The 24,896-nt window shown below is 42.2% G+C and overlaps 1 protein-coding gene across 1 annotated transcript in view; it reads right to left on the bottom strand.

Annotated features, from left to right (window-relative positions):
• Nucleotides 1-24,896, bottom strand: part of LOC122679938 — a 120,400-nt gene that overhangs the window by 53,053 nt on the left and 42,451 nt on the right. The window contains 11 exon segments of the mRNA XM_043880796.1: nucleotides 11,165-11,280; nucleotides 12,578-12,708; nucleotides 13,333-13,473; nucleotides 13,987-14,034; nucleotides 14,302-14,394; nucleotides 14,786-14,923; nucleotides 15,463-15,495; nucleotides 15,750-15,842; nucleotides 15,845-16,060; nucleotides 16,154-16,195; nucleotides 24,464-24,778. Of these exon segments, the coding sequence (XP_043736731.1) occupies nucleotides 11,165-11,280; nucleotides 12,578-12,708; nucleotides 13,333-13,473; nucleotides 13,987-14,034; nucleotides 14,302-14,394; nucleotides 14,786-14,923; nucleotides 15,463-15,495; nucleotides 15,750-15,842; nucleotides 15,845-16,060; nucleotides 16,154-16,195; nucleotides 24,464-24,778 (1,366 nt within the window).

Genomic DNA, 24,896 nt, shown 5'->3' with positions numbered 1-24,896 from the left:
TGCCCCCCGACAGAAGGATAAATAGAAAGTATTCCGCTGCACAGTGGCTGCAGGCAAGGGGCAAAGAAGAGGCAAATGAAGCAGAAAAGAGAAGAGGGTTCATTCATTCTGAGTTGAAGAGGAAAGTTGGAGGCAAGAATGGAAGCCAAGGTGGACTGAGGGCACAGAGCCAAGCAGAAGGGACTGATGTCCAGTGTGGCCATTGCTGCCTTGTTTTGTCCCACTGATCAGAGAAGCTCCCATATGCTCCCCAGAAAGCAAGTAGCTCAGGGATGAGTATAGAGACTGAGAAGGGCCCTAATGGTGCAAGATAGAGCTCCCCCATCAAAATTCAAGGTCACTAACATACTGCCTCATTCCTCATACTCTCTCAGGCTAAAGATTCCCATGATGCACCTTTGTGGTCCACAGAAATCCACCCTGAGGCCCCCTCATCCTGACTCTCATCATTTCAGCACAAACGGGGGAAGGTACCATCTGTGATACACACCACATATGCCTCAGAGACAGCTTCACACCCTCCCTCATCCACACCTGAAGGACTCGGTGAAGCCAACACTGAAGGCAGCTGTGGACCAGTCTACAGCCCTGTCACATCCCCCACTGGAAGGACCTCTCATCCCGGTCAGCAGACACAGCTTCTCTGTCCTGCATGCCCGTCTTTCTTACTTGAGACTCAGGTAAATGAAAAGGGAGAAAAGTCAATTGAACACATGCTTTTCTCCCTCTAAATATGCTAATATTAACCCATTGTTTTTTAACACTTACTTGTCCTGTGTTCCTCTGACTTCCAAACCCCATCTGTACATGAACCCCTTCTCCTTCTGGATGCTTAATGCAGTAGTGATAATAGCCAATTATAAATGTCAGAACCAGAATATAAACTCAGGCACTGGAGTAGGAACAGGATCTGCTCAGTCACTAGAGTCGATGCTCTACTCCCCCTGGGACCCAGAGTCATCATTCCTTACCCAGTTATGGACTCCACTCCACACCATCACCAGAAACCACCAGACAAACACCTAGAATACAGGATGTGCTTCCTGGAGTCCAGTCATTCCTCCTACAGGATGACACAGGGATGCATTTAGTGAACCAGGTACACATGGTCTCACCTCAGGATTGAGATCCCGCAGGTAACATACTATTAGGGACTCCATACTTTGTTATAAGGATGGAGTGGGCTGGAAGGAGGGGCTAACCCAGGGCTGGCAGGCTGTGTCCAAGCAGCATCCTCTACCACAGAGCTGGGGATGCAGGGTCAGCATGGACCAACTCATCCTCTAATGAAGGTTCATCTTTTCTGACACATAAGGAAATCTCAGTGTCCAATCTCACTGAAGATTTGAAGGAGGAAAGCTTTAGGGAGGACACTAACCCAGCTGTGTCCATGTGAACTTCAGGAGTCAGGAGAACAGGCTCAGGAACCAGTCTGCCCTGGCCTGACTCAAAGCTCAGCCACATACCATGTGTGTGCGCTTGAACAGGGTCCTTACACTCTCTGTATAGTGGCTTTGTCTGTAAAAGAAGAGTTATATTTGTGTATAGATGACAGAGTTTTGGTTAGAATTAAATGAGTTGGCATTAGTAAGAGAAATAACCACTAGTTAATAGTAGTACATCATAGTGGCGGAGAGGCAATATTAGGGCCCCTCACTCCATCCCATCCCAGGAATCCCAGGACTCTAGAACAGGAATTCAATTCGGTTAGCTGGAGCCTTGACTGGAACTGTCAAAACTCTCCCAGGAACCACCTGCTGTGATGGTGATTGGGGTCAGAGTTGTGAGTCTTCCACACATCACCCCTTCTCTCTGTGCCCCAGAGGGAGGTTCTACTGCTCATGAACCTTGACCTTACCAGCTGTGAACCTCATGAATTAAGTTGTTTACTTGCTAATTTTACTTTATAAATGAACTTGGTAAAGGTTCTTTGTCTAATTCACCTCCTTATCCCCAATGCCTGCTAATTAAAAATCCTAAATGTTGTCTGTTGTATACCTGAATGAATGAATGTCAGCCAGGTATTTTACACAAATCATTTCAATCAAAAGAAATCTTTTGAAATATAATTTAACTTGATGTGCGGACTTAGCAGCACAATGCAAGTTGTGTCACTTCTTGTAATGATATTTCAATATGATTAAATGGTATAAGCTATGTATGGTTCACTTCTACACTTCTCTGCAATGAATGCAATCAATTGAAACAAGGCTAGCCCCATTCCAAGAGCAGTGCTGAGACAGCCAGTTCTAAACATGTATAAATGCTGCGTCTTTGTATATCCGAAGATAAAGAAGACAGAGCTCAGCACACTGACAGGTGAACACCATGAAGCCTCCTCTTCTGGTCCTAATCAGATATGGCCAAGTGGTCCGGATGTTTATATACTTATCATTTGGCATATTTTCAACTCAAACCACAAACTGTAACAGGAAGAAATTCTGTTATAAAAAAATTTAGTTTTACAGCTTCTGTATTGAATTAGAAATACAGAAGTAAAGACCAGGAAGAATCCTTTTTTTAAATTTTGACTGTTTATTTCATCTAATGGATTGTAAAGCATTACAATATGTAGCATTATTATTCCCAAATCACCATGAAAATATGCAGGTTTCAGAGGTAAAGTAATCTCTTTGCTAGAAAAGTAAATAATTAAATATCCTTGGTAGACAGACATTTTCAGGACCAATCAGAGTGACTAATATACAAAATCAGTTCAGTTCAGTTCAGTCACTCAGTCATGTCCAACTCTTTGCGACCCCATGAACCACAGCACACCAGGCCTCCCTGTCCATCACCAACTCCCGGAGTCCACCCAAACCCATGTCCATTGAGTCGATGATACCATCCAACCATCTCATCCTCTGTCGTCCTCTTCTCCTCCTGCCCTCAATCTTTCCCAGCATCAGGGTCTTTTCCAATGAGTCAGCTCTTCGCATCAGATGGCCAAAGTATTGGAGTTTCAGCCTCATCATCAGTCCTTCCAAGGAACACCCAGGACTGATCTCCTTTAGGATGGACTGGTTGGATATCCTCGCAATCCAAGGGACTCTCAAGAGTCTTCTCCAATACCACAGTTCAAAAGCATCAATTATTAGGTGCTCAGCTTTCTTTATAGTCCAACTCTCACATGCATACATGACCACTGGATATATGTGTATATACAAAAAAATATACAAAATATTCTTGAATTAAAAAATAAATATACAACTTTAAAAGGAAACAAGTGACTGGTTATACCAGAGTGTTGGAGACCCACCTCACCATCTGTGCTCCTTGTATGGATGAGACCAAGGTTGGTAAAGGCTTCTTTACCAAAGACCACTTCATCACAAGGACATGTGATGAGCTTGGTCATGAGCTGGTCATGAGCTGCCTGAGGTCCAGCCCATCATCTCTCTTCAGCCCTTTACAGTCTAAAACCAGCAACATCTAACAGAGAGTGTGGCACTGAATTGGCCTCATTCATTCCTCCATAGTGCGGCATCAGATACCCAGAGACCAGAGCAATCAAAGCTACTAAATAAAAGATAAGCAGATTCTAAGTGGAGAGCATGCAGACCAAGGACCCTTTCCTACTGCTCTTGGAAAGTAAGAAACCCTCTCACCCCAGACACCATCCATAGGAGGAGAGATAAGAAGATACCTCCTTGAATAGATGAAAACCAGTCTCAGCAGGGAGCTTCAACTAGACAAGATAATTATTACCATAAACCCAAGCTAACTTCGGGGACAAATTTTAAATGGGAGAGTCTGTCATTTTAAATTGGAGAGTTTGTATAAAACACTGATGAAAGAAATCAAAGAGGACACAAACAGATGGAGAAACATACCGTGTTCATGGATTGGAGGAATCAATATTGTCAAAATGGCTATTCTACCCAAAGCAATCTATAGATTCAATGCAATCCCTATTAAGCTACCAACGGTATTTTTCACAGAACTAGAACAAATAATTTCACAATTTGTATGAAAATACAAAAAACCTCGAATAGCCAAAGTAATCTTGAGAAAGAAGAATGGAACTGGAGGAATCAACCTGCCTGACTTCAGACTCTACTACAAAGCCACAGTCATCAAGACAGTATGGTACTGGCACAAAGACAGAAATATAGATCAATGGAACAGAATAGAAAGCCCAGAGATAAATCCACGAACCTATGGACACCTTATCTTCGACAAAGGAGGCAAGGATATACAATGGAAAAAAGACAACCTCTTTAACAAGTGGTGCTGGGAAAACTGGTCAACCACTTGTAAAAGAATGAAACTAGAACACTTTCTAACACCATACACAAAAATAAACTCAAAATGGATTAAAGATCTAAATGTAAGACCAGAAACTATAAAACTCCTAGAGGAGAATATAGGCAAAACACTCTCCGACATAAATCACAGCAAGATCCTCTATGACCCACCTCCCAGAATATTGGAAATAAAAGCAAAACTAAACAAATGGGACCTAATGAAACTTAAAAGCTTTTGCACAACACAAGAAACTATAAGCAAGGTGAAAAGACAGCCCTCAGATTGGGAGAAAATAATAGCAAATGAAGAAACAGACAAAGGATTAATCTCAAAAATATACAAGCAACTCCTGCAGCTCAATTCCAGAACAATAAATGACCCAATCAAAAAATGAGCCAAAGAACTAAACAGACATTTCTCCAAAGGAGACATACAGATGGCTAACAAACACATGAAATGATGCTCAACATCACTCATTATCAGAGAAATGCAAATCAAAACCACAATGAGGTACCATTACACGCCAGTCAGGATGGCTGCTATCCAAAAGTCAACAAGCAATAAATGCTGGAGAGGGTGTGGAGAAAAGGGAACCCTCTTACACTGTTGGTGGGAATGCAAACTAGTACAGCCGCTATGGAGAACAGTGTGGAGATTACTTAAAAAACTGGAAGTAGAACTGCCATATGACCCAGCAATTCCACTTCTGGGCATACACACTGAGGAAACCAGATCTGAAAGAGACACGTGCACCCCAATGTTCATCACAGCACTGTTTGTAATAGCCAGGACATGGAAGCAACCTAGATGCCCATCAGCAGATGAATGGATAAGGAAGCTGTGGTACATATACACCATGGAATATTACTCATCCGTTAAAAAGAATTCATTTCAATCAGTTCTAATGAGATGGATGAAACTGGAGCCCCTTATACAGAGTGAAGTAAGCCAGAAAGAGAAAGAACATTACAGCATACTAACACATATATATGGAATTTAGAAAGATGGTAACGATAACCCTATATGCAAAACAGAAAAAGAGACACAGAAATACAGAATAGACTTTTGAACTCTGTGGGAGAAGGTGAGGGTTGGATGTTTCGAAAGAACAGCATGTATATTATCTAGGGTGAAACAGATCACCAGCCCAGGTGGGATGCATGAGACAAGTGCTCAGGCCTGGTGCACTGGGAAGACCCAGAGGAATCGGGTGGAGAGGGAGGTGGGAAGGGGGATCGGGATGGGGAATACGTGTAAATCTATGGCTGATTCATATCAATGTATGACAAAACCCACTGAAATGTTGTGAAGTAATTAGCCTCCAACTAATAAAAATAAATAAATAAATAAATAAAAAGAAAAAAAATTTTAAATAAATAAATAAATTGGAGAGTTTGTGTTAACTTTGTAGAACTTTCAATCCATGCAAACACCCCTTGCTACTGCACGAGATGAAATCAGTTATAAAAATAGCAAATATTACATTTATGAGTATTTGAATTCTAGAGGATATGTTTTTAAGCCCACTACAGAAAGAAAATATGTATATCTTTTTTTTTTAAAAGCAACGAGTTGTCATCTCTGTGAACTCTTTCTAATTCCTCCAGCTCAAAACTACTGCTGTGTCTCTTCAATCTGTAAAAATGGAAACTTTCTTATTGTCTCTAAAGAGGGGGCTTCTTGAGAGCAAGTCGTGTGTTTTATTCTTCAATGTCTCTATAAGCTCAAGTAAAGACACATAGAGAGAGCTTAACAAACATTGGATAAGAAATGAACGCATGAACAAATGCTGAAAAATCACCCTGCAGTTAGTGATACTGAGTTGGGAAAGGAAGTGGAGGCAGGGGAGACACATACCTGACTAATCCCCCTCGGCACAGACTGAGGTGGAGTAAGGAGTCAGAGACACACCAGCCAAAGGAGCCAAATACCACACGCCTTCAAATCGCACTCTGGGAGGGTCAGATCACTTTCAATCTCTGCACAGAGCTGTACCTCAGAAGCTTCTCCAAGGTGAGAAAAAACTGACAGCACTGCTCTCAAGAGTTCTACTGAAGGACGTGAATAGACAGTAATAATCGTCAAATAGCTGTATTTCCAGTCCTCAGGGACTCATTCTGGACAATGAAACATGGGTGGTGTCACCTGTGTCACTTCTGAGTGGAGGCAGGAAAAGCCCCAGTGTGACTCTGTAGTCTCTCTCTTTTTCCTGTCACAGAAGCTGCGTGTTCCAGGTGGTGCACATGCAAGAGCCTCACTGACCACAGACATCGTAGGTTGTGATGAGTGTGTGTGTGTCTGTATATGGATGTATGTGTGTGTATGCATTTCTCTGTGTGTGTGTGTGTGTGAATGACTGAGATTTGCGGGTAACTTTTTCCAGCGGCAGAACAGAGTCTCTTCTGATGGATACAAAGGAGAAAGAAGACTTGAAAAGAAGACAATCTATCACAAGAAGCAGGTACTTTCCTGGATCTCCTTTTCCTTCTGTGTCTTCATCCCAAGCTGCTCCCTCAGGTCTCACCTTGTTTCCTCTGTTGGACTTGGTTGTTTCTCAGTCACCATTTCTGACTGACCAACAACTAGATCTAAATCCCGTTTAACAACACCCGCCCCGGTGCATCTCCTGTTCCCTTTACATCACTCTGTGCTGACAGTCAGGCTCAGTTTCCCGAATTTGTCTCTCAGCATCTTGACCTTCATCCTTAAACAGCTCTTCTTTCCTCTGAGTTAGCCAGTCCATCATCTTTGATCCTATTTTACCTTTCACCAATCCTGTACTAATGAAAAGGCAGCATGTATTTTCTAAGCCCCCTCAGTTTTCTCTTGATTTTCTGAACAAATCTGATTCCTGGATTTAGTGTTCCATGGTCAAGAAATAAATTGGTTAAGAAATGATTTTGCTGAATATTTTTTTCCTCATCTCAAGAAAATGGCTGTTTCAAAACCTATATCCTTGTGAGCACAGCCCTGGGGCTCTCCTCACAAGACTTGGAAGGGGCTGGTGTAAGGAGAGGATGTGAGGTTGAAGCTTCATTAGCTTCATGAGTAATCCACCTCTGTTCAGAGTTGATGTAATGACCAACTCCAGAACTATTGAGTTCTTGTAGGTGGTCATTCTTAAACCTCTTAAACCCAAGATTAATGTCACTGGGATGGCCCTCGTAGTTCAAAGACTGAGTGGTTGCTCAGACTTGAACTCTATGAACTGATGCTTTATTGCACATGGAGATTTTGTGCAGCTGAGTCCAGCCTGCACACCAGCCTAAGATCTCTGGAAACATGGGAAAATGTGTTCCTCTTTAACATCTAAAAGTCTGTGAACAGATTCTCTTTTCATTATCATCAAATCTTTCCACATCTGGGTATGATACCCAAGGCTCTTGCAGGCTGCAAGTATCTGCTAAGGCCCTTCCAGGGCCCAGGATTGGAGGGAGACTAAACCTGTGTGTAACTTCTGTATTTCCACTCTCCATAATTTAATAGATGTTCAACTAATGTTTATTGAATGACTGAATGATACTATGCTAGACATTTAAGAGGAATTATCTTAAATATAAAGAACTACTGTTGAGGACATCATTTAGCTAATTGATATTTTTGTTTTAAAGGCAAATGTTTTCAGCAATTAACAGGACAAAATTTTATTTTCAAAAAGAAGGTGCACATCACCACCAGATACATCACAATGAACTCTGCAAATCTCTATCTCTAAGGCTACGCAAGACAAACCACAACACACTCACATGTGGCTTCTTGTTAAGTTTTAATCAGACCCAACAGAGGAGACAGGGTATTGGGATGATTTATCATTTGGCAATTTTTCCATTAAAACCACATAGGAATATCACCAGAAGAAAATTTGCAATTAAAAAAGTACAGCTGCACCATCTATATGATATAAGGAAGGAGATGAGGTGCAGAAAGAGTTCTTTGGCTTGTCATAACAAACAGACTAATTAGTCTTTCATTTTGTGAAAGGAGAGTCCTCTGGGGCTGATCTTGAAGGATGCTGTAGAGACCAGGACAATTCGACTGTTGTGTCCAACAGGTAGAACTGTGAACTGATGATTTTGGATAATGATGTGCTTTGATATTTTTTCTCTTTACTTTTTGTGAATCTACTGTAGGTTTTCACATTTTTGTTGCCACAATGGCTCACATAAAACATCTTATAGACACAAGAGTCTATGTTACACTGACAACAAATTAATTTCAATCACATACAAAAGCTCTACCTTTTGATCTCCTCCTGTACTTTCTGTTTCTGATGTCAGAATTTGCCTCTCTTTATATTGTATATCACTAACAAAATATTTTTCTCTATAGTTATTTTAACACTTCCCTTAGACTAGAGCTAACTGGTTGTTAGCACACTACCATATTCAGTATTAGAGAATTCTGTATTAGATTACATATTTACATTTATAAATCTGTTGTCTGTTTTCACTTCTTTCATATAATAATTACCATCCTTCATTTAGCTTGAAGAACTCCCTCCGGCAATCTTGTAAGACAAACCTGTGTTGATGAACTCCCTCAACTGTTGTTTGTTTGGGAAAGTCTTTATCTCATCTTCATTTCTGAAAGACAACCTGCCTGAGAAAAGTATTCTTGGCTGGCAGGTTTACTTTCATCAGTTTGAATATATCATCCCTTTCTCTCCTGGATTGCCAGTTTTCTTCTGAGAAGTCCACCGGTATTCTTAAGGGAATTCCTTTGCTGTGAGCATTTGGTTTTCTCTTGATGCTTCTAAAATTCTCTCTTTGTCTTGATTATAAACAATGTGTCTTGGAGACAATCATTTTGAATGAACTCTGACGGGCGACTTATCAGCAATGTTAGGTAGTTAGAATAGGAAAAAGCAGTCCAGAATGGCGGTGGCTAAAAGACAAGGAAGGGAAAAGCCCATGAAAATAGAACAAAGGAAGATCCGAGGACCAAAGTGAGCACCTCAGGTAGAACAAACAGCCCAGGGGGAGGAAAAAAAAAACATATAAAAAGAGGAGCCAAGGGGCCGAGGTCTTTCTATCACTCTCTCTCTCTCGCTCTCTCTCTTGCTCTCTCTTCTTGCTTGCTCCCCCCACCTCTCTCTCACTCTCTCTCTTCTCTTCATGTCTTTTGGGTCGTCATGCCCTCACACATCGAGGATGTATTTTCCTTTATTTTCTAAATAAAACTGAGCTGCAACACAGAGCTGTGACACGGTCTGTCTGAGAGCTGTGACACAGATCTGAGAGCTGTGACACGGTCTGTCTGAGAGCTGTGACACAGTCTGTCTGAGAACTGTGACATGGAACTGTCTGAGAGCTGTGACACGGTCTGTCTGAGAGCTGTGACACCGATCTGTCTGAGAGCTGTGACACGGATCTGTCTGAGAACTGTGATACCGATCTGTCTGAGAGCTGTGACATTGATCTGTCTGAGAGCTGTGACACGGTCTGTCCAAGGGCTTTAACACTGGCCGGCTGCTTCAAATTTTTGTTGTGACAAAACAGAACTGAGGAAATTACACACTCCCCTGACAGCTACATGAATTTGGATGTCTAAATGTCATCAGATTTGAAACTTTTCTGGTATTATTTCTTTAAGTACAATCTCTGTCCCTTTCTCCCTCTCTTTTCCTTTTGGGTCTTCAGTAATGTGCAGGTTTTTTCTGTGTTATCCCATATTTCACACAGGTTCTTTCACACCTTTTCATTCTTTTTTTTCTCTTCTTTGTCCCCTGGCTAGGTAATTTCAATTGTCTTGTCTTCTGCCTCAAAGATTCTTCTGCTGTTGCTGATGCTCTCTGTAGCATTTTTTATTTTGTTGCATTTCATTCACTGTAATCCTAAGCAACAGAATATCTGTTTGCTTCCTTCTCTTTTTCTGCCTATTGCACAGCTTGAGGAATCTCAGTTCCCTGATCAGAGTAGAATTCATACACAGCAGTGAAAGCATCGAATCCTAATCACTAAACCATCAGCAAATTCCCTGTTTGCTTCCTTTTTTATGATTTTGGTCTCTGTACAAAAAAAAAAAAAAAACTGTATTCATTCTGCGAAGCAATGCAAGAGTCTGTGCCCAACAACTACTGAGGTCCCACAAACTGTAAATGCTCTAGGTCCCACAAACTGTAAATAGGAGCAGGCATGCTGCAACTACTGAAGCCTCTGTGCTTAGAGCCTGTGCTCTGCAACAAGAGAAGCCCCTGCATAGAGAAGCCTGCTGTCCACAGAGAAGTAATGCCTGCTTGCCACAACTAAAGAAAGCCCACATGCATCAACAAAAAGCAGTGAAACCAAAACTTAAAAACAATAATGATAATGATAATAAATAACTTTTTAATCTTATTTTGTTCACATATTCTTTTCCTGAATTCCATTATCTGCATTTTTTTGAGTTCCCTGAGCTTCTTGGTGGGTATTCTTTATTCTTTCATCATGTGTCATTTATTTCATCACTTCCCAATGGTGAATAGCCATGTAAGCTGCCCTGGGAGAAGTCCTGGGCATCTTCCCATCCCCAAGCACAGCCTAGAACTATGAAGACTGCAAGCGTGACTGTAGGTCAGAGCCCTGGACACCATGCGGAGCCATCAGCCAGGAACTGGGTGGGTTCAACTCCCAACCAGGCCATCACTCTCAGGTCTTATATTAGTTCAGCAACCTCTCCACATGTTCACAATGAAATTGGGGGGGAGGGGTGGTGTTGTGAAATGTAATCTTTACTTGGCCACTCCCACATGACAGCTCTCTCTACCCTGAAGAATCACAGCAGGATCACGTTTACATTTTCAGTAGTAACCAGATTAAAGCAATCTTGAAACAGTACATCTTCAGAGGAGCCCATTGGTCTGAAATTCTTCCTTTAAGAATTCAGTCATATCAGACCCCTCCATCCACATCTTTGAAACATAAATAGACAAACATACCTGACTTTCCCATCTATCCCTTCTTCTGGATCCCCTCTGCCTAAGTCTCCACTTTCTTGCCCTCTTGTCCCATGTGGATGCAGGGTGTGGGTGAGCACCAATTTGCCATCCATCAACTGAGAGAGAGATATGAGCTGATATAATTTGCTCAGAAGGCTAGATAATTGAACAGACAAGAAATGGCAACGTTCTGAAGAAACAGTAGGCAGGGATGGAGAGAATGGATTCATAAGGATTTGATAACAACTAGACATGGGAGAAGAGCAAGGAGGAATCTATATCTGCCTGAGGAATAAACAGATAAAGTAACCTAGGGAATGAGAGATGAAAAGGCAGAAGTAGCTACCTAGAGTTAGAGTTTTAATTGACCTATGAACTCTTAAGCAGGATAAGGAAAACCGTATCCATTCTCTCCCACCAGCAAACTCCTACTTTGAAACTCACACCCAAGTCTCCTGCCCAAGAATAGGTTAAAAACAGGTGATGTGACATCTCAGGGAAGAACATACAGGAATGTTCAGGATTGGGTTTTTACCATGAGTTTGTGAAATGAAAATATCTCCTGCCATATCAATAAACAAGAAAGGGAACAACCATCAGGGATTTCTGGCCTCCAAATACGAATGAGGGATCCCAAGACTATGATCCAGGGGATGCTCCCACTCCCCATGGAGATTGCTGAGGAGCTGGGGAAATGCAAGAAGCAGCCATCTGCCACTCCTTAAGGTGAACAAGGAAACAGGGTTGGCCCCAGATAGCTAAGCTGCATATGAAAGGAATGAATTCAGTGAGACCAGAGGCTTGCATCTTCCCATACATAGCATGCTAAATTCCTTAACTTGATACCTGATCTTTGACGTTCAGACTTCCTGCTCCCTTGGTTGCAAACTTCTATGCAGCCTGACTTCCCTTCCTGCCTCTTTAGCAATTTTCTCAGAGCTACGGAGATGCTGTCTCCAGGGCTTAGAGTCCTAAGCATTCCCACCAAATAAAATAACTCTACCAGGTTCTGACTATATTTTCTGGTCGATAATTTATCTTGCTAGGAAGGAGAGTGTGAATGTGGACCAAGTTCAGGTGCTTTTTATTAGTAAGAATGACCTGGAGCATCTGTCTTCCTGGGCTGTCATGCTCTCATTAGCCTTTGAAGGAGGTGAGAAAACAGGGCACTGCACTCATCTTGTATTTCCTTTGAGGAAAATGGTGTTTGAGAGCCAATCCCCTAAAAACATTTGACATGGAACTTGGTAATAATTAATAAAGCAAAAAAAATTTTTATTTTATTCAGAATATTTCATTTTGAGCAATTTCCATATAACACAATCACAGATCAGCACTATTCTATTGAGATACAGGCAATTAGAATATCTGTGGCATAATCTTATATTTAATACAACATCACTGCAAAGTCACTGTGAATGTTCCCAGGTCACTTAGTTCAGCATCATCGTACCCAGGGTCCCCAGTCTCCCCCTGGAGCAGCCAGGGGCTCTCTTCTCCTTCCCCAGGATCAGCTTCCTCTCTAGAGACATTTAGAGAAGAGCCTGAAAGAGGAATGAGAGGTATGATTTAGAACAGAGACAAGGGGGCCAGGCAGGGAGGAGGAAGCAAGTTAAGCAAGCAGTGATAACAAAGCATCCCTGGGACCCAGGGGTGGGCAGGGAGGCTCAGACTATTTCATATCAGTTACAGTGAGGATGGATCCCAGCTGTCCTCTAGATCCAGTCCATGTGGTCTCTGGAGCCTCAGCTCATGTGGAAACCCTGCATCACAGGAGATCTGTGCTCACACAGGAGCTCTGAGAAGACCTGCCTCCAGGCAGTGAAGGGCTAGTTATTCAGCTGTGTCTGACTCTTAGCAACCCTATGAACTGTAGCCTGCCAGGCTCCTCTATCCATGGGATTCTCCAGGCAAGAATACTGGAGAGGGTAGCCATTCCCTTCTCCAGGGGATCTTCCTGATCCAGGGATCAAACCCAGGTCTCTTGCATTGCAGGCAGATTCTTTACCATCTGAGCCACCAGGGAAAGCCCATCAAATGCATGAGATTACCCATGCATGAGATTCTCAAATGCATGAGAAACTGTACAGAGGCTGGACATTGAGCTCAAATTCACCCTTTCCAGGACAGAGACCAAAGATTACAGGGGATCAGCTAACTCCACTCACCTGTCTGAGACGTCATCCCATCTTTGTTCTTTGGGAGCACTTCCTCCTCACTCCCCTGAGAGGCAGGAGGAGCCCCAGGTACCGGTACCTCTTCAGCATCATCATAATCCTCACCAAGGGCATAGGTCTTCTGATCTGGGGCTCCTGAGCGCAGAGCAAGGGTAGATGAAACCACACTAAGTGGGTTGGTCTGGGAAATACCTAAGATCCCTTCTGACCCAGCATTTCTGAGCTGCTAAATACAGGCCCCTGTCACTCCTTGTTTTAAAAGATTTTTTTCTCTAAGACCATGTTTCAATTTGATGTGTCCATAAACCAAAACATGACCTTACATATCTTAATATTTCCTGATTGAAAACATATCTTAAAGCAACTCTCCCACCATTGAGCATTACTAAAGTATTTTGACAAACTGTGCTTTACAGATGTTATTTTTAAAGCCAGTGTGTATCTCTTGTGATTCTGAACACAGAGAGCCCAGCCCCAAATGTGAGACATCACAGAACAGCCAGAGAAGGAGAAGGAAAGACCCTATCTAGACACAAGGGATCCCTCTGGTCCATCAAAGGAAGACTGTTCCCCTTACATCTCCTCTCTATGAGGAGGGAAACTCTCTTCCGCAACACTCAGCTGAAGCAGGTCCATCTCTATTACCTGTAGCGGATCTGGAGTCATTGTTGTCCTCACCATCTGACAGGAAGCCTAAAGTGGAGAAAAACATCACACAACACACAGAATGACCCTCCCACACCCACGGGACCAATGTTAAAGCTGAGAAGGGATGGGTCTGGCTCTTGCAGTGTAGACAGAGGCTGGGGGCTCACGGGACTGTGAGAGGCCAGCCTGCCACTTTGGAGAGCCACCTCTGTGAACCTGGGGAACATGTCGGGTCTGCAGATGCTGAGAAAATGTGCACACCCAGTGGGTGTGATAACCAGAAGTCCCAGGAGGGCAGACAGAGACACCCACCTGGGCTGCCCAGAAGACCCTCCTTCTGAGTCACAAGGTGATCGAGCTCCTCATACACGGCTTCAGCAAGAGCATCTTCATAGCTGGATAAGGCTGAGAGATCCCCAAGCAGGTCAGAGGTTCCACCCCAGACACTGGGGTCCAGCAGGCCCACCTTCATCTCCCTGATGCTCACACAGAGGCTGCCTGGACCTCGGCATCATCTCCCACCCCATGCACCGTGTCAACACCTTCTCCCCTCATCTGACCTGAATTCACAGCTCAGCCCTGACTCTGTCTGGTCTCATAGGAGAGGCTATGACATATGAGAGTTCACGCCACAGTCCTAAGAACCTCTGTCTACTCAGCACTTAGAGCTCAGCACGGAGCACATGGAGTTCTGCAGACTCAGAACAGATACCTGGCCCAGGCTCCCGTCCTCACCCCTGCCCCATCTCCTGCCTGCACACACGCTCCCTGGTCCCCAGTTCCCCCTGCAGCCCACCTCTGCGCTCTGCTCTCCATCTGAGCACCTGAGTCACCAGGATGATGAGGACCAGGAAGAGAAGGGCCCCCAGGATGAGGCAGAGGACCCCAGCCAGGGAGAAGAAGCCAGGGAGAGGACTTGAAACTGGTCTGGACCCTAAAGAGAACAAGGCAACAGGGTGTGGAGAAGGTCCTGAGCACAGAGAAACCCCCTGTGCCAGCATTCCCAGGGGCTCCAGACGATGGCATCCCAGCCTCAGACACAAGTGCACTGACAGTGACCTGGCTCCCCCAGGTCTCATCTTGAGATGAGTCAACTCCACTCTGGCCAGTGTGGCCCCGAGACAGAGCTGGGGATTGTCAGGGAGCTGCCCTGCCGAGACAGCCTCTGAGGACCCGGCTCATCTCTTCTCCTTGGGCTTGAGGAGACAGAGCGTCAAACAGTCCTGGGACCCACACCTCACTGATGAGGAGCAACACTGAGGGGCACTTAGATTCTGCACCACCTAGTATCCCAGTCATGAGAAAAACGTGGCCCCAGGAACCAAGGCCGAGGAGTTCCCGAACATATCGCCCTGGGCTCCTCCCCACCAGCCAGGGCTCTTCAGGCTCTTTCCTCTCCTGAACTGTCAGAGGGCTCACAGAACAGGCCGCCAGACCTGAGGATTCTCTCCTGGCCATGGGTGTTCACAGTACCTGCTGCAGTCGGGGGCACTGTTTTCCTTACACCTAAAGAGAAGAACAGCAGTGTGAGGAAAGGGAATTGGCCAGAAAGCAGGGCAAACCCATTTTTCTCTCCTGAGCCTGAAATCACCCCTCAGTCTCCAAAACACCAGGGTCCAGCCCTCCCAGCTCCCTCATCCTAGATCAGAGCCCAAGCACTGGGATGCTGTCTGAACATAAACTCCCCACCACGCCCGGCCCAGCCCACTGCCCCTGTGCTGCCCCAGCTCACCCAGGACGACCCCGAGCCCCGCACTCACCAGAGCACCTCACACCAGCATCCTCCTCATGCTTGCAGTCACTCTGCCCCCAGGGATCCACAGCACAGTCCCACAGGGAGGACTCCCGGTCCACCGCACCTCGTCCAGCCAGATGCTCCCGCTTCCAGGGCCAAACGCCGCGGCCCGCACGGCTTCCAGGGCCTGGCCACAGCCCAGCTGCTGACACACCACCTCGGCCCCTGCCAGGCTCCAGGAGTCATCACACACGGTGCCCCAGGAGCCGCCGTGCCAGACCTCCACCCGCCCTGAGCACTCGCTGTCTCCTCCCCTGAGCCGGAGCTTCTCTCTGTCTGAAAAGGCAGCAGCCCCTCCTGTGACTCCCCTGGTGGGAGGAAGGAGGCCCTGGAGCCCTGGAGCCCTGGGCAGGGGCGGGGCTGACGTACCTGTGCAGGGGGCAGCAGCTGGACAGCTCTTGGCTCTTCTTTCTGCAAACAACAGGGAAACAGTGGATCAGGGACAGCTGGGCGTGGTCTTGTCCCCAAATAAGATTATCTAAGGTCTGACTCAGTGCAAAGGACACATGAAAACACAGGCTTATTATTATCTCCTGGGGTGAAACTCACTGCATCTGATCACCAGCTGAAATTACTTTAATATTTACTTGTTTATCAGTCTTCACATTCCCACAGCAAACATAAACACAGACATCTACAAATGTACACACACACCCCTCTGAATGAAAGTTCCATTAGAAGAAGGACCTTGTATATCTTATATATGCCATGTTTCTGCTGTTAGGACAGTGCCTGCACATTCTGTGCACTCATTCAACAAATATCTATGGAAACCCTTTGCTAAATACCTAGATAGGGGCTTGATAAATATTTATTGAATGAATGAATACATGAATAAAATTCAGTAAAATAAAACTTTAAATTCACACTAATCAGTGAAATAGTAAACCAAATATAAATGAATGGAAATAGTCTATGATAATAGCTCATATTAAAATAATCAGCCCAGAAGAACAGAGTTAATTTATATTCAAAATCTCACATATGTAAGTTTAATGGAAAATTATTAGAGAGATTATAAGCTACTCTTACCTACTATTCAGTGTAACAAGTGGGCAAGTGAAGACTACTGTTGTAAAAGGAAACTCTTTTTTAAATTTATTTTTAATTGGAAGATAATTGATCTACAATGCAGTGTTGGTTATATGTGTGTGTGTTAGTCGCTCAGTTGTGTCTGACTGTTTGTGACCTATGAAATGCAGCCCACCAGGCTACACTGTCCATAGGATTTTCCAGGCAAGAATACTGGAGTAGATTGCTATTCCTTTCTCTGATGGATGTTCCCTACTCAGGAATCAAACCCAGGTCTCCTGCACTGCAGGCAGTTTCTTTGCTGTCTGAGCCACCAGAAAAGCCCATAGTGTTGGTTAGGAATCTCTTAAAAAGGAAATATACAGGAAAGACTTAGTAGAATTCTAAGAAGATATATGTACACATATATGTACACAGAGTAAGGCAAAAATTTTTGCAATAGAGTAAAAAAAAACCTACTGAGAAAAATTTGTATTGAGAAGATGCAGAAATAATAAACAAAAGACTGAAAAGTATATATAAAAGAATTGAAGCTGAGAGAAATCAATACAAATTCAAAGCAACACAAAAAAACAGAAGGGTAAATAGTACCTGTCATAAAGTATCAAAATTTGTATATTCTTTCCAGATCATCCTACCAAACCTCCTACCCACTCTACTCAGAGAACCTCTGAGAAAATGATGGCGGGACCTTTGTGAGGGTGTTGCTCATTTTCATGGTCAAAGACTTTACCACCTCTCAATTCTGTATTTAATTGTAGGAAAAATATCATCAATAAAAGGTCTAATAGTTTAATGCCTCTTTGGCCTTCTAATGGAAAAGACAAAGAGATAAAAAAAAGAGAGGCAAGGAAGGGAGTGAGCCTCTGCTTTTGAAGTATCTGTCCCCACATTCTCTTAGCTATGGGTTTCAGGCAACACCCAGGATACCACTCAAGGTGTACCTGAATGGGGTGTGTGAGTTTGTGTATGTGGAGGGGGAGGGAAGGAGAGAGAGAAACAGAGAGAAATGTTGAAGGAAGTAAGGTGCTATGGTTTGACTATTTGTTGCCCTCCTCAACATTTCTTTATTTCATTCAACATTTATTTTCAAAATCCCAATTCCCAATGTAACAGTATTTAGTGGTGGAGCCTTCTCAAACTCTTCCAAAAACAGAAGAAAGAAACACTTCCAAACTCATTTTATGAGGCCAACATTATTCTGATACCAAAACCAGATAAGGACACCACAAGAAAAGAAAATTATGGGCTAATACTCTGATAAATATAGGTGCAAGAATCCTCAACAAAATATTAGAAAACTGAATTTGACAATACACTAAAAGAATCATACACCATAATCAAGTGATGTTTGTTCCAAGGATACAAGGATAGTTCAACATTCACAAACTAATCAATGTGATACACCAAATAAGCAAACTGAAGGTAAAAATCATATCTCAAAGGATGCAGAAAAAATGTTTGACAAATTCAAAATCCATGTATCATAAAAACTCTTTTACAAAGTAGTTATAGAAGATTGCATCTCAATATAATTAAGGCCATATGAGAAGTTCACAGCTAACATCATATTTGACTGTACAAAACCAAAAGCTTTTCCTCTGAAATCAAACACAAGACAAAATTATCTACTCTCACCACTTTTGTTCAGCTTAGTTTTGGTAGTCCCATCCAGATCCATCAGGCATAAAAAGAAAATCAGACATCCAAATCTGAAAGGAAGAGGCAAAACTGACACTATTTGCACATTGAAAAGTGAAAGTGTTAGTCGCTCAGTCGTCTCTGACTCTTTGCTACCCCAAGGACTGCAGCCTGCCAGGCTTCTCTGCCCATTGGGATTCTCCAGGCAGGAATACTGGAGTGGGTTGCCATTCCCTCCTCCAGGGGATCTTCCCAACCCAGGGATCAAACCCAGGTCTCTTGCATTGCAGATGGATTCTTTACCATCAGAGTCATGAGGAAGGAGACTCCCTTACATGATAGTATATATAGAAAACCCTAAAGACTTCACCAAAAATATGAGAACTAATACACTCAGTAAAGTTGTAGAATGAAAAATCTATATACAAAAATCAGTTGCCTTTCTATGCACTAACAACAAACTGCCATAAGGAGAAACTGAGAAAACAATTCTATTTGCGTTTGCATGAAAATGAATAAAATATCCAGGAATAAATTTAACCAAGGAAGCGAAAGACCTGTACACTGAAAACTATAAGACATTGATGAAAGATACTGAAGAAGACTCAAATAAATGGAAAGATATTCTGTGCTCATAGATTGGAAGATCTAATATTATTAACATGCCCATACTACCCAAAGCAATCTACAGATTCACTGCAATCCTTACCAAAATGTCAATGGATATTTTCACAGATACAGACAAACAATCCTAACATTTTCATGGAACCACAAAAGACACTGAATACCAAAGCAATCTTGAGAAAGAGTAACAAAGCCGGAAATGTCATGCTTCCTGTTTTCGAACTATATTACAAAGCTATATTAATCAAAACAGTATGTTGTTGGCATAAAAATGGACACAGAGATCAATGGAACAGAATAGAGAGCCCAGAAATAAACCCATATTTGTACAATCAATTGATTTTTGACAAAGAAGCCAAGAATATACAATGAGGAAAGGACAGTTTTTTCACTAAATGGCATTGGGAAAACTGAACAGCCACATGCAAAAGAATGAAATGGAACCACTATCTTACACGACTCACAAAAATTAACTCAAAATAGATTAAAGACTTGATCACAAGTCCTGAAGCCATAAAATTTCTATAGGCAAATACAGAAAATGAAATCGTTGACATCAGTCTTCATGAGGATTTTTTGGATTTGACACCAAAATCAAAGAGAACAAGAGTAAAAAGAAGCAGTTGGGACCACATAAGGCTACAAAGCTTCTGCCCAATTAAGGAAACCATCAACAAAATGAAAAAGCAACCTATGGAACTAGAGAAAATATTTACATATTATATTTCTGATAAAAATTATTATCCAAAATATACAAGGAACTCACACAACTCAGTAGCAAAAATCAAACAATATGACTTTCAAAAAATGGGCAGACAACCTGATAAATATTTTTTTTTAAAGAATACATACAACTTGCCAATAGGTACATGAAAACGTGCTCAACATTACTAATCATCAGAAAATACAGATCAAAGCCACAATGAGATATGACCTCACATCCTCTAGAGAGGCTTTTATCAAAAAGAAGAAATAACAGGAGTTGACGAGAATGTGAAGAGACAGGAAAGCTTTTGCACAGTTAGAGGGAATGTAAGTTGATGCAACCCCTATGGAAACAGTATTGAGGTGCATCAAAAATTAAAAATAGAATTGCCATACAATTTGGCAATTTCACTTTGGGGTATTCATCTGACAGAAACATTAACTTGAAAAACCAATGTTCACTGCAGCAATATTTGTTCAGTTGCTAGCTTGTGTCTGACTCTGCAACCCCATGGACTGCAGCACACCAGGTTTCTCTGTCCTTCACTATCTCCCAAAGTTTGCTCAAATTCATGTCCACTGAATTGGTGATGCTCTCACTACCTCATCCTCTGTGGCCCCTTCTCCTTTTGCCTTCAGTCTTTCTCAGCATCAGGGTATTTTCCAAGTCAGCTCTTCTCATCAGGTGGCCAAACTATTGGAGCTTCAGCTTCAGCGTCAGTCCTTCCAATGAATATTCAGAGTTGATTTCCTTTAGGATAGACTGGTTGGATCTCCTTGCTGCCCAAAAGACTCTCAATTCAATTCTGGCATCCAAGCACCACAATTCAAAAGCATTGACTCTTGGGTGCTCAGCTTCTTTATAATCCAACTCTCACATCCATATATGACTAGTGAAATAAACATACCTTTGACTATATGGGCCTTTGTCTGCAAAGTGATATCTCTGCTTTTTAATACTCTGTCTACGTGTGTCATAGCTGTCCTTCCAAGGAGCAAGCCTCTTTTATTTTTTTTTTTTTTTTTCATTTATTTTTATCAGTTGGAGGCTAATTACCTTACAATACTGTAGTGGGTTTTGTCATACATTGACATGAATCAGCCATGGATTTACATGTATTCCCCATCCCGATCCCCCCTTCCACCTCCCTCTCTATCAGATCCCTCTGGATCTTCCCAGTGCACCAGGCCCGAGCACTTGTCTCATGCATCCAACCTGGGCTTGTGATCTGTTTCACTATAGATAATATACATGTTTCGATGCTGTTCTCTCAAAACATCCTACCCTCACTTTCTCCCACAGAGTCCAAAAGTCTGTTCTGTACATCTGTGTCTCCTTTTCTGTTTTGCATATAGGGTTATCGTTACCATCTTTCTAAATTTCATATATATGTGTTAGTATGCTGTAATGTTCTTTATCTTTCTGGCTTACTTCACTCTGTATAATGGGCTCCAGTTTCATCATCTCATTAGAACTGATTGAAATGAATTCTTTTTAACGGATGAGTAATATTCCATGGTGTATATGTACCACAGCTTCCTTATCCATTCATCTGCTGATGGGCATCTAGGTTGCTTCCATGTCCTGGCTATTACAAACAGTGCTGTGATGAACATTGGGGTGCACGTGTCTCTTTCAGATCTGGCTTTCTCAGTGTGTAGGCCCAGAAGTGGAATTGCTGGGTCATATGGCAGTTCTACTTCCAGTTTTTTAAGTAATCTCCACACTGTTCTCCATAGCGGCTGTACTAGTTTGCATTCCCACCAACAGTGTAAGAGGGTTCCCTTTTCTCCACACCCTCTCCAGCATTTATTGCTTGTTGACTTTTGGATAGCAGCCATCCTGACTGGCGTGTAATGGTACCTCATTGTGGTTTTGATTTGCATTTCTCTGATAATGAGTGATGTTGAGCATCATTTCATGTGTTTGTTAGCCATCTGTATGTCTTCTTTGGAGAAATGTCTGTTTAGTTCTTTGGCTCATTTTTTGATTGGGTCATTTATTGTTCTGGAATTGAGCTGCAGGAGTTGCTTGTATATTTTTGAGATTAATCCTTTGTCTGTTTCTTCATTTGCTATTATTTTCTCCCAATCTGAGGGCTGTCTTTTCACCTTGCTTATAGTTTCTTGTGTTGTGCAAAAGCTTTTAAGTTTCATTAGGTCCCATTTGTTTAGTTTTGCTTTTATTTCCAATATTCTGGGAGGTGGGTCATAGAGGATCTTGCTGTGATTTATGTCGGAGAGTGTTTTGCCTATGTTCTCCTCTAGGAGTTTTATAGTTTCTGGTCTTACATTTAGATCTTTAATCCATTTTGAGTTTATTTTTGTGTATGGTGTTAGAAAGTGTTCTAGTTTCATTCTTTTACAAGTGGTTGACCAGTTTTCCCAGCACCACTTGTTAAAGAGGTTGTCTTTTTTCCATTGTATATCCTTGCCTCCTTTGTCGAAGATAAGGTGTCCATAGGTTCGTGGATTTATCTCTGGGCTTTCTATTCTGTTCCATTGATCTATATTTCTGTCTTTGTGCCAGTACCATACTGTCTTGATGACTGTGGCTTTGTAGTAGAGTCTGAAGTCAGGCAGGTTGATTCCTCCAGTTCCATTCTTCTTTCTCAAGATTACTTTGGCTATTCGAGGTTTTTTTTGTATTTCCATACAAATCGTGAAATTATTTGTTCTAGTTCTGTGAAAAATACTGTTGGTAGCTTAATAGGGATTGCATTGAATCTATAGATTGCTTTGGGTAGTATAGCCATTTTGACAATATTGATTCTTCCAATCCATGAACACGGTATGTTTCTCCATCTGTTTGTGTCCTCTTTGATTTCTTTCATCAGTGTTTTATAGTTTTCTATGTATAGGTCTTTTCTTTCTTTAGGTAGATATACTCCTAAGTATTTTATTCTTTTTGTTGCAATGGTGAATGGTATTGTTTCCTTAATTTCTCTTTCTGTTTTCTCATTGTTAGTGTATAGGAATGCAAGGGATTTCTGTGTGTTAATTTTGTATCCTGCAACTTTACTATATTCATTGATTAGCTCTAGTAATTTTCTGGTAGAGTCGAGCAAGCCTCTTTTAATCTCATGCCTGCAGTCACCATCGGCAGTGACTGTGGAGCCCAAGAAAAGAAAATCTGTTTCTACTTTCTCCCTTTTTATTTTCCATGAAGTGATGGGGCCAGATGCCATGATCTTAATTTTTAGAATGTTGAATGTTGAGCTTTAAGCCAGCTTTTTCACTCGCCTCTTTCACCCTCAACAAGAAGCTCTTTAGTTCCTCTTCTCTTTCTGCCAATAGAGTGGTATCATCTGCGTATCTGAGGTTGTTGATATCTCTCACAGCAATCTTGATTTCAGCTTGTGATTCATTCAGCCTGGCAGTTCCCATGATGTACTCTACATATAAGTTAAACAAACAGGGTGACAATATACAGCCTTGATGAATTCCTTTCCCAATTTTGAACCAGTCGGTTGTTTATGTCCAGTTCCAACTGTTACTTCTTGACCTGCATACAGGTTTCTCAGGAGGCACATAAGGTGCTCTGGTATTCTCCTCTCTTTAAGAATTTTCCACAGTTCATTGTGATCCACATAGTCAAAGGTTTTAGTCTAGTCAATGAAGCAGACGTTTTCCTGGAAGTCTCTGGCTTACTCTATGATTCAACAAATGTTGGCAATTTGATCTCTGGTTCCTCTGCCTTTTCTAAACCCAGCTTGTACATCTTGGAAGTTCTCAATTCACTTATGGCTGAAGCCTAGCTTGGAAGACTTTGACCATAACTTTGCTAGCATGTGAAATGAGCACAATTGTGCAGTAGTTTGAACATTCTTTGGCATTGCTCTTCTTCAGGATTGGAATGAAAATTGACCTTCTCCAGTCCTGTGGCCACTGAAGAATTTTCCAAATTTGCTGATATATTGACTGCAGCACTTGAACAGCATTACTTTTTAGTATTTTATAGCAATGTATACAAGAGCCAAACAAGGTAAGTCTTCACTGATGGATGAATGGATAAAGAAAATGCAATATAGACAGATATCCACCCATAAAAAAGAAGAAAATTTTGCCAGTTTCAACAAGGATGGACCTTGAGGGCATTAAGCTAAGTGAAACAAATCAGACAGAGAAAGAAAAATACCATAAAATCTCATTTATATGTGTAATCTTAAAACAAAAACAAGTTCACAGATACTGAGTAGTTGGTGGCTGCCAGAGATGGGGGATTTGGTGTGGGCAAATGTAGTCAAAAGGTATAAACTTGAGTTACAAAATTAATAGGTGAAGAGATATAACATACAGCATGGTGACTATAGTGAATACCATACTCTCTATTTGAAAGATGATGAGAAAATACATCTTAAATACCCTCATCATATAAGAAAAATATTTAACTATATATATGGTTATGGATATAACTAGACTTACTGTAGTGATCATTTATCAATATACACAAATATATAAGCATTATGTGTACACAGCAAGCAATATAATGTTATGTCAATTATATCAATTAAAAACTTTTAATAAAGCAAGTTTGGAACATGTGGATTAAATTAGCTCCATCCAAACTTCATTTTATAAACTCAACTTAAACGCATCACTTAGATTTTAAAATATCAAATCTCTCTAATAACACCCTACAGGGTTGGGACAGACACAGAAACAGACATGAGTCACCTGCACATGAGATGTAGGCTTCCTCCTTTGGAGAGCATGAACTGTATTTCCATGGGTCAGAAGGACACTGCCAGAGAGAGGTGTCAGTTCTCCGACATTGGATTAAATCTACCCACTGGGGTCTAGAACCTTCCCTGAGACCAACAGAAGTGTTGAGACTTCCACTGTCCCCACAGCCAAGCTGACTGCAGATGATGGACACGGTGACATCATCCATGGGGCTGCGGCAGACACTGCCCCAGGTGCCGTTGTAGAAAACTTCCAGCCACCCAGCACACTCCTGGTCCTCGCTCACCATCCTGAGGGCCAGGAACTCTAAGATGGAAATGGAAAAGACAGGACACAGTGAACACTGTACTCAGTGCTCTGGGTTTTCCTCTCTCCCCAAAATTGTGAACACTCATCTGTGACCCAGCTGAGGAAGCAAATCCAT

Source organism: Cervus elaphus, chromosome 22 (genome assembly GCF_910594005.1).
Source record: "Cervus elaphus chromosome 22, mCerEla1.1, whole genome shotgun sequence".
NCBI lineage: Eukaryota > Metazoa > Chordata > Mammalia > Artiodactyla > Cervidae > Cervus > Cervus elaphus.
Note: the sequence above shows the minus strand (reverse complement) of the source record. Positions and strands in the feature narration are given on the sequence as shown.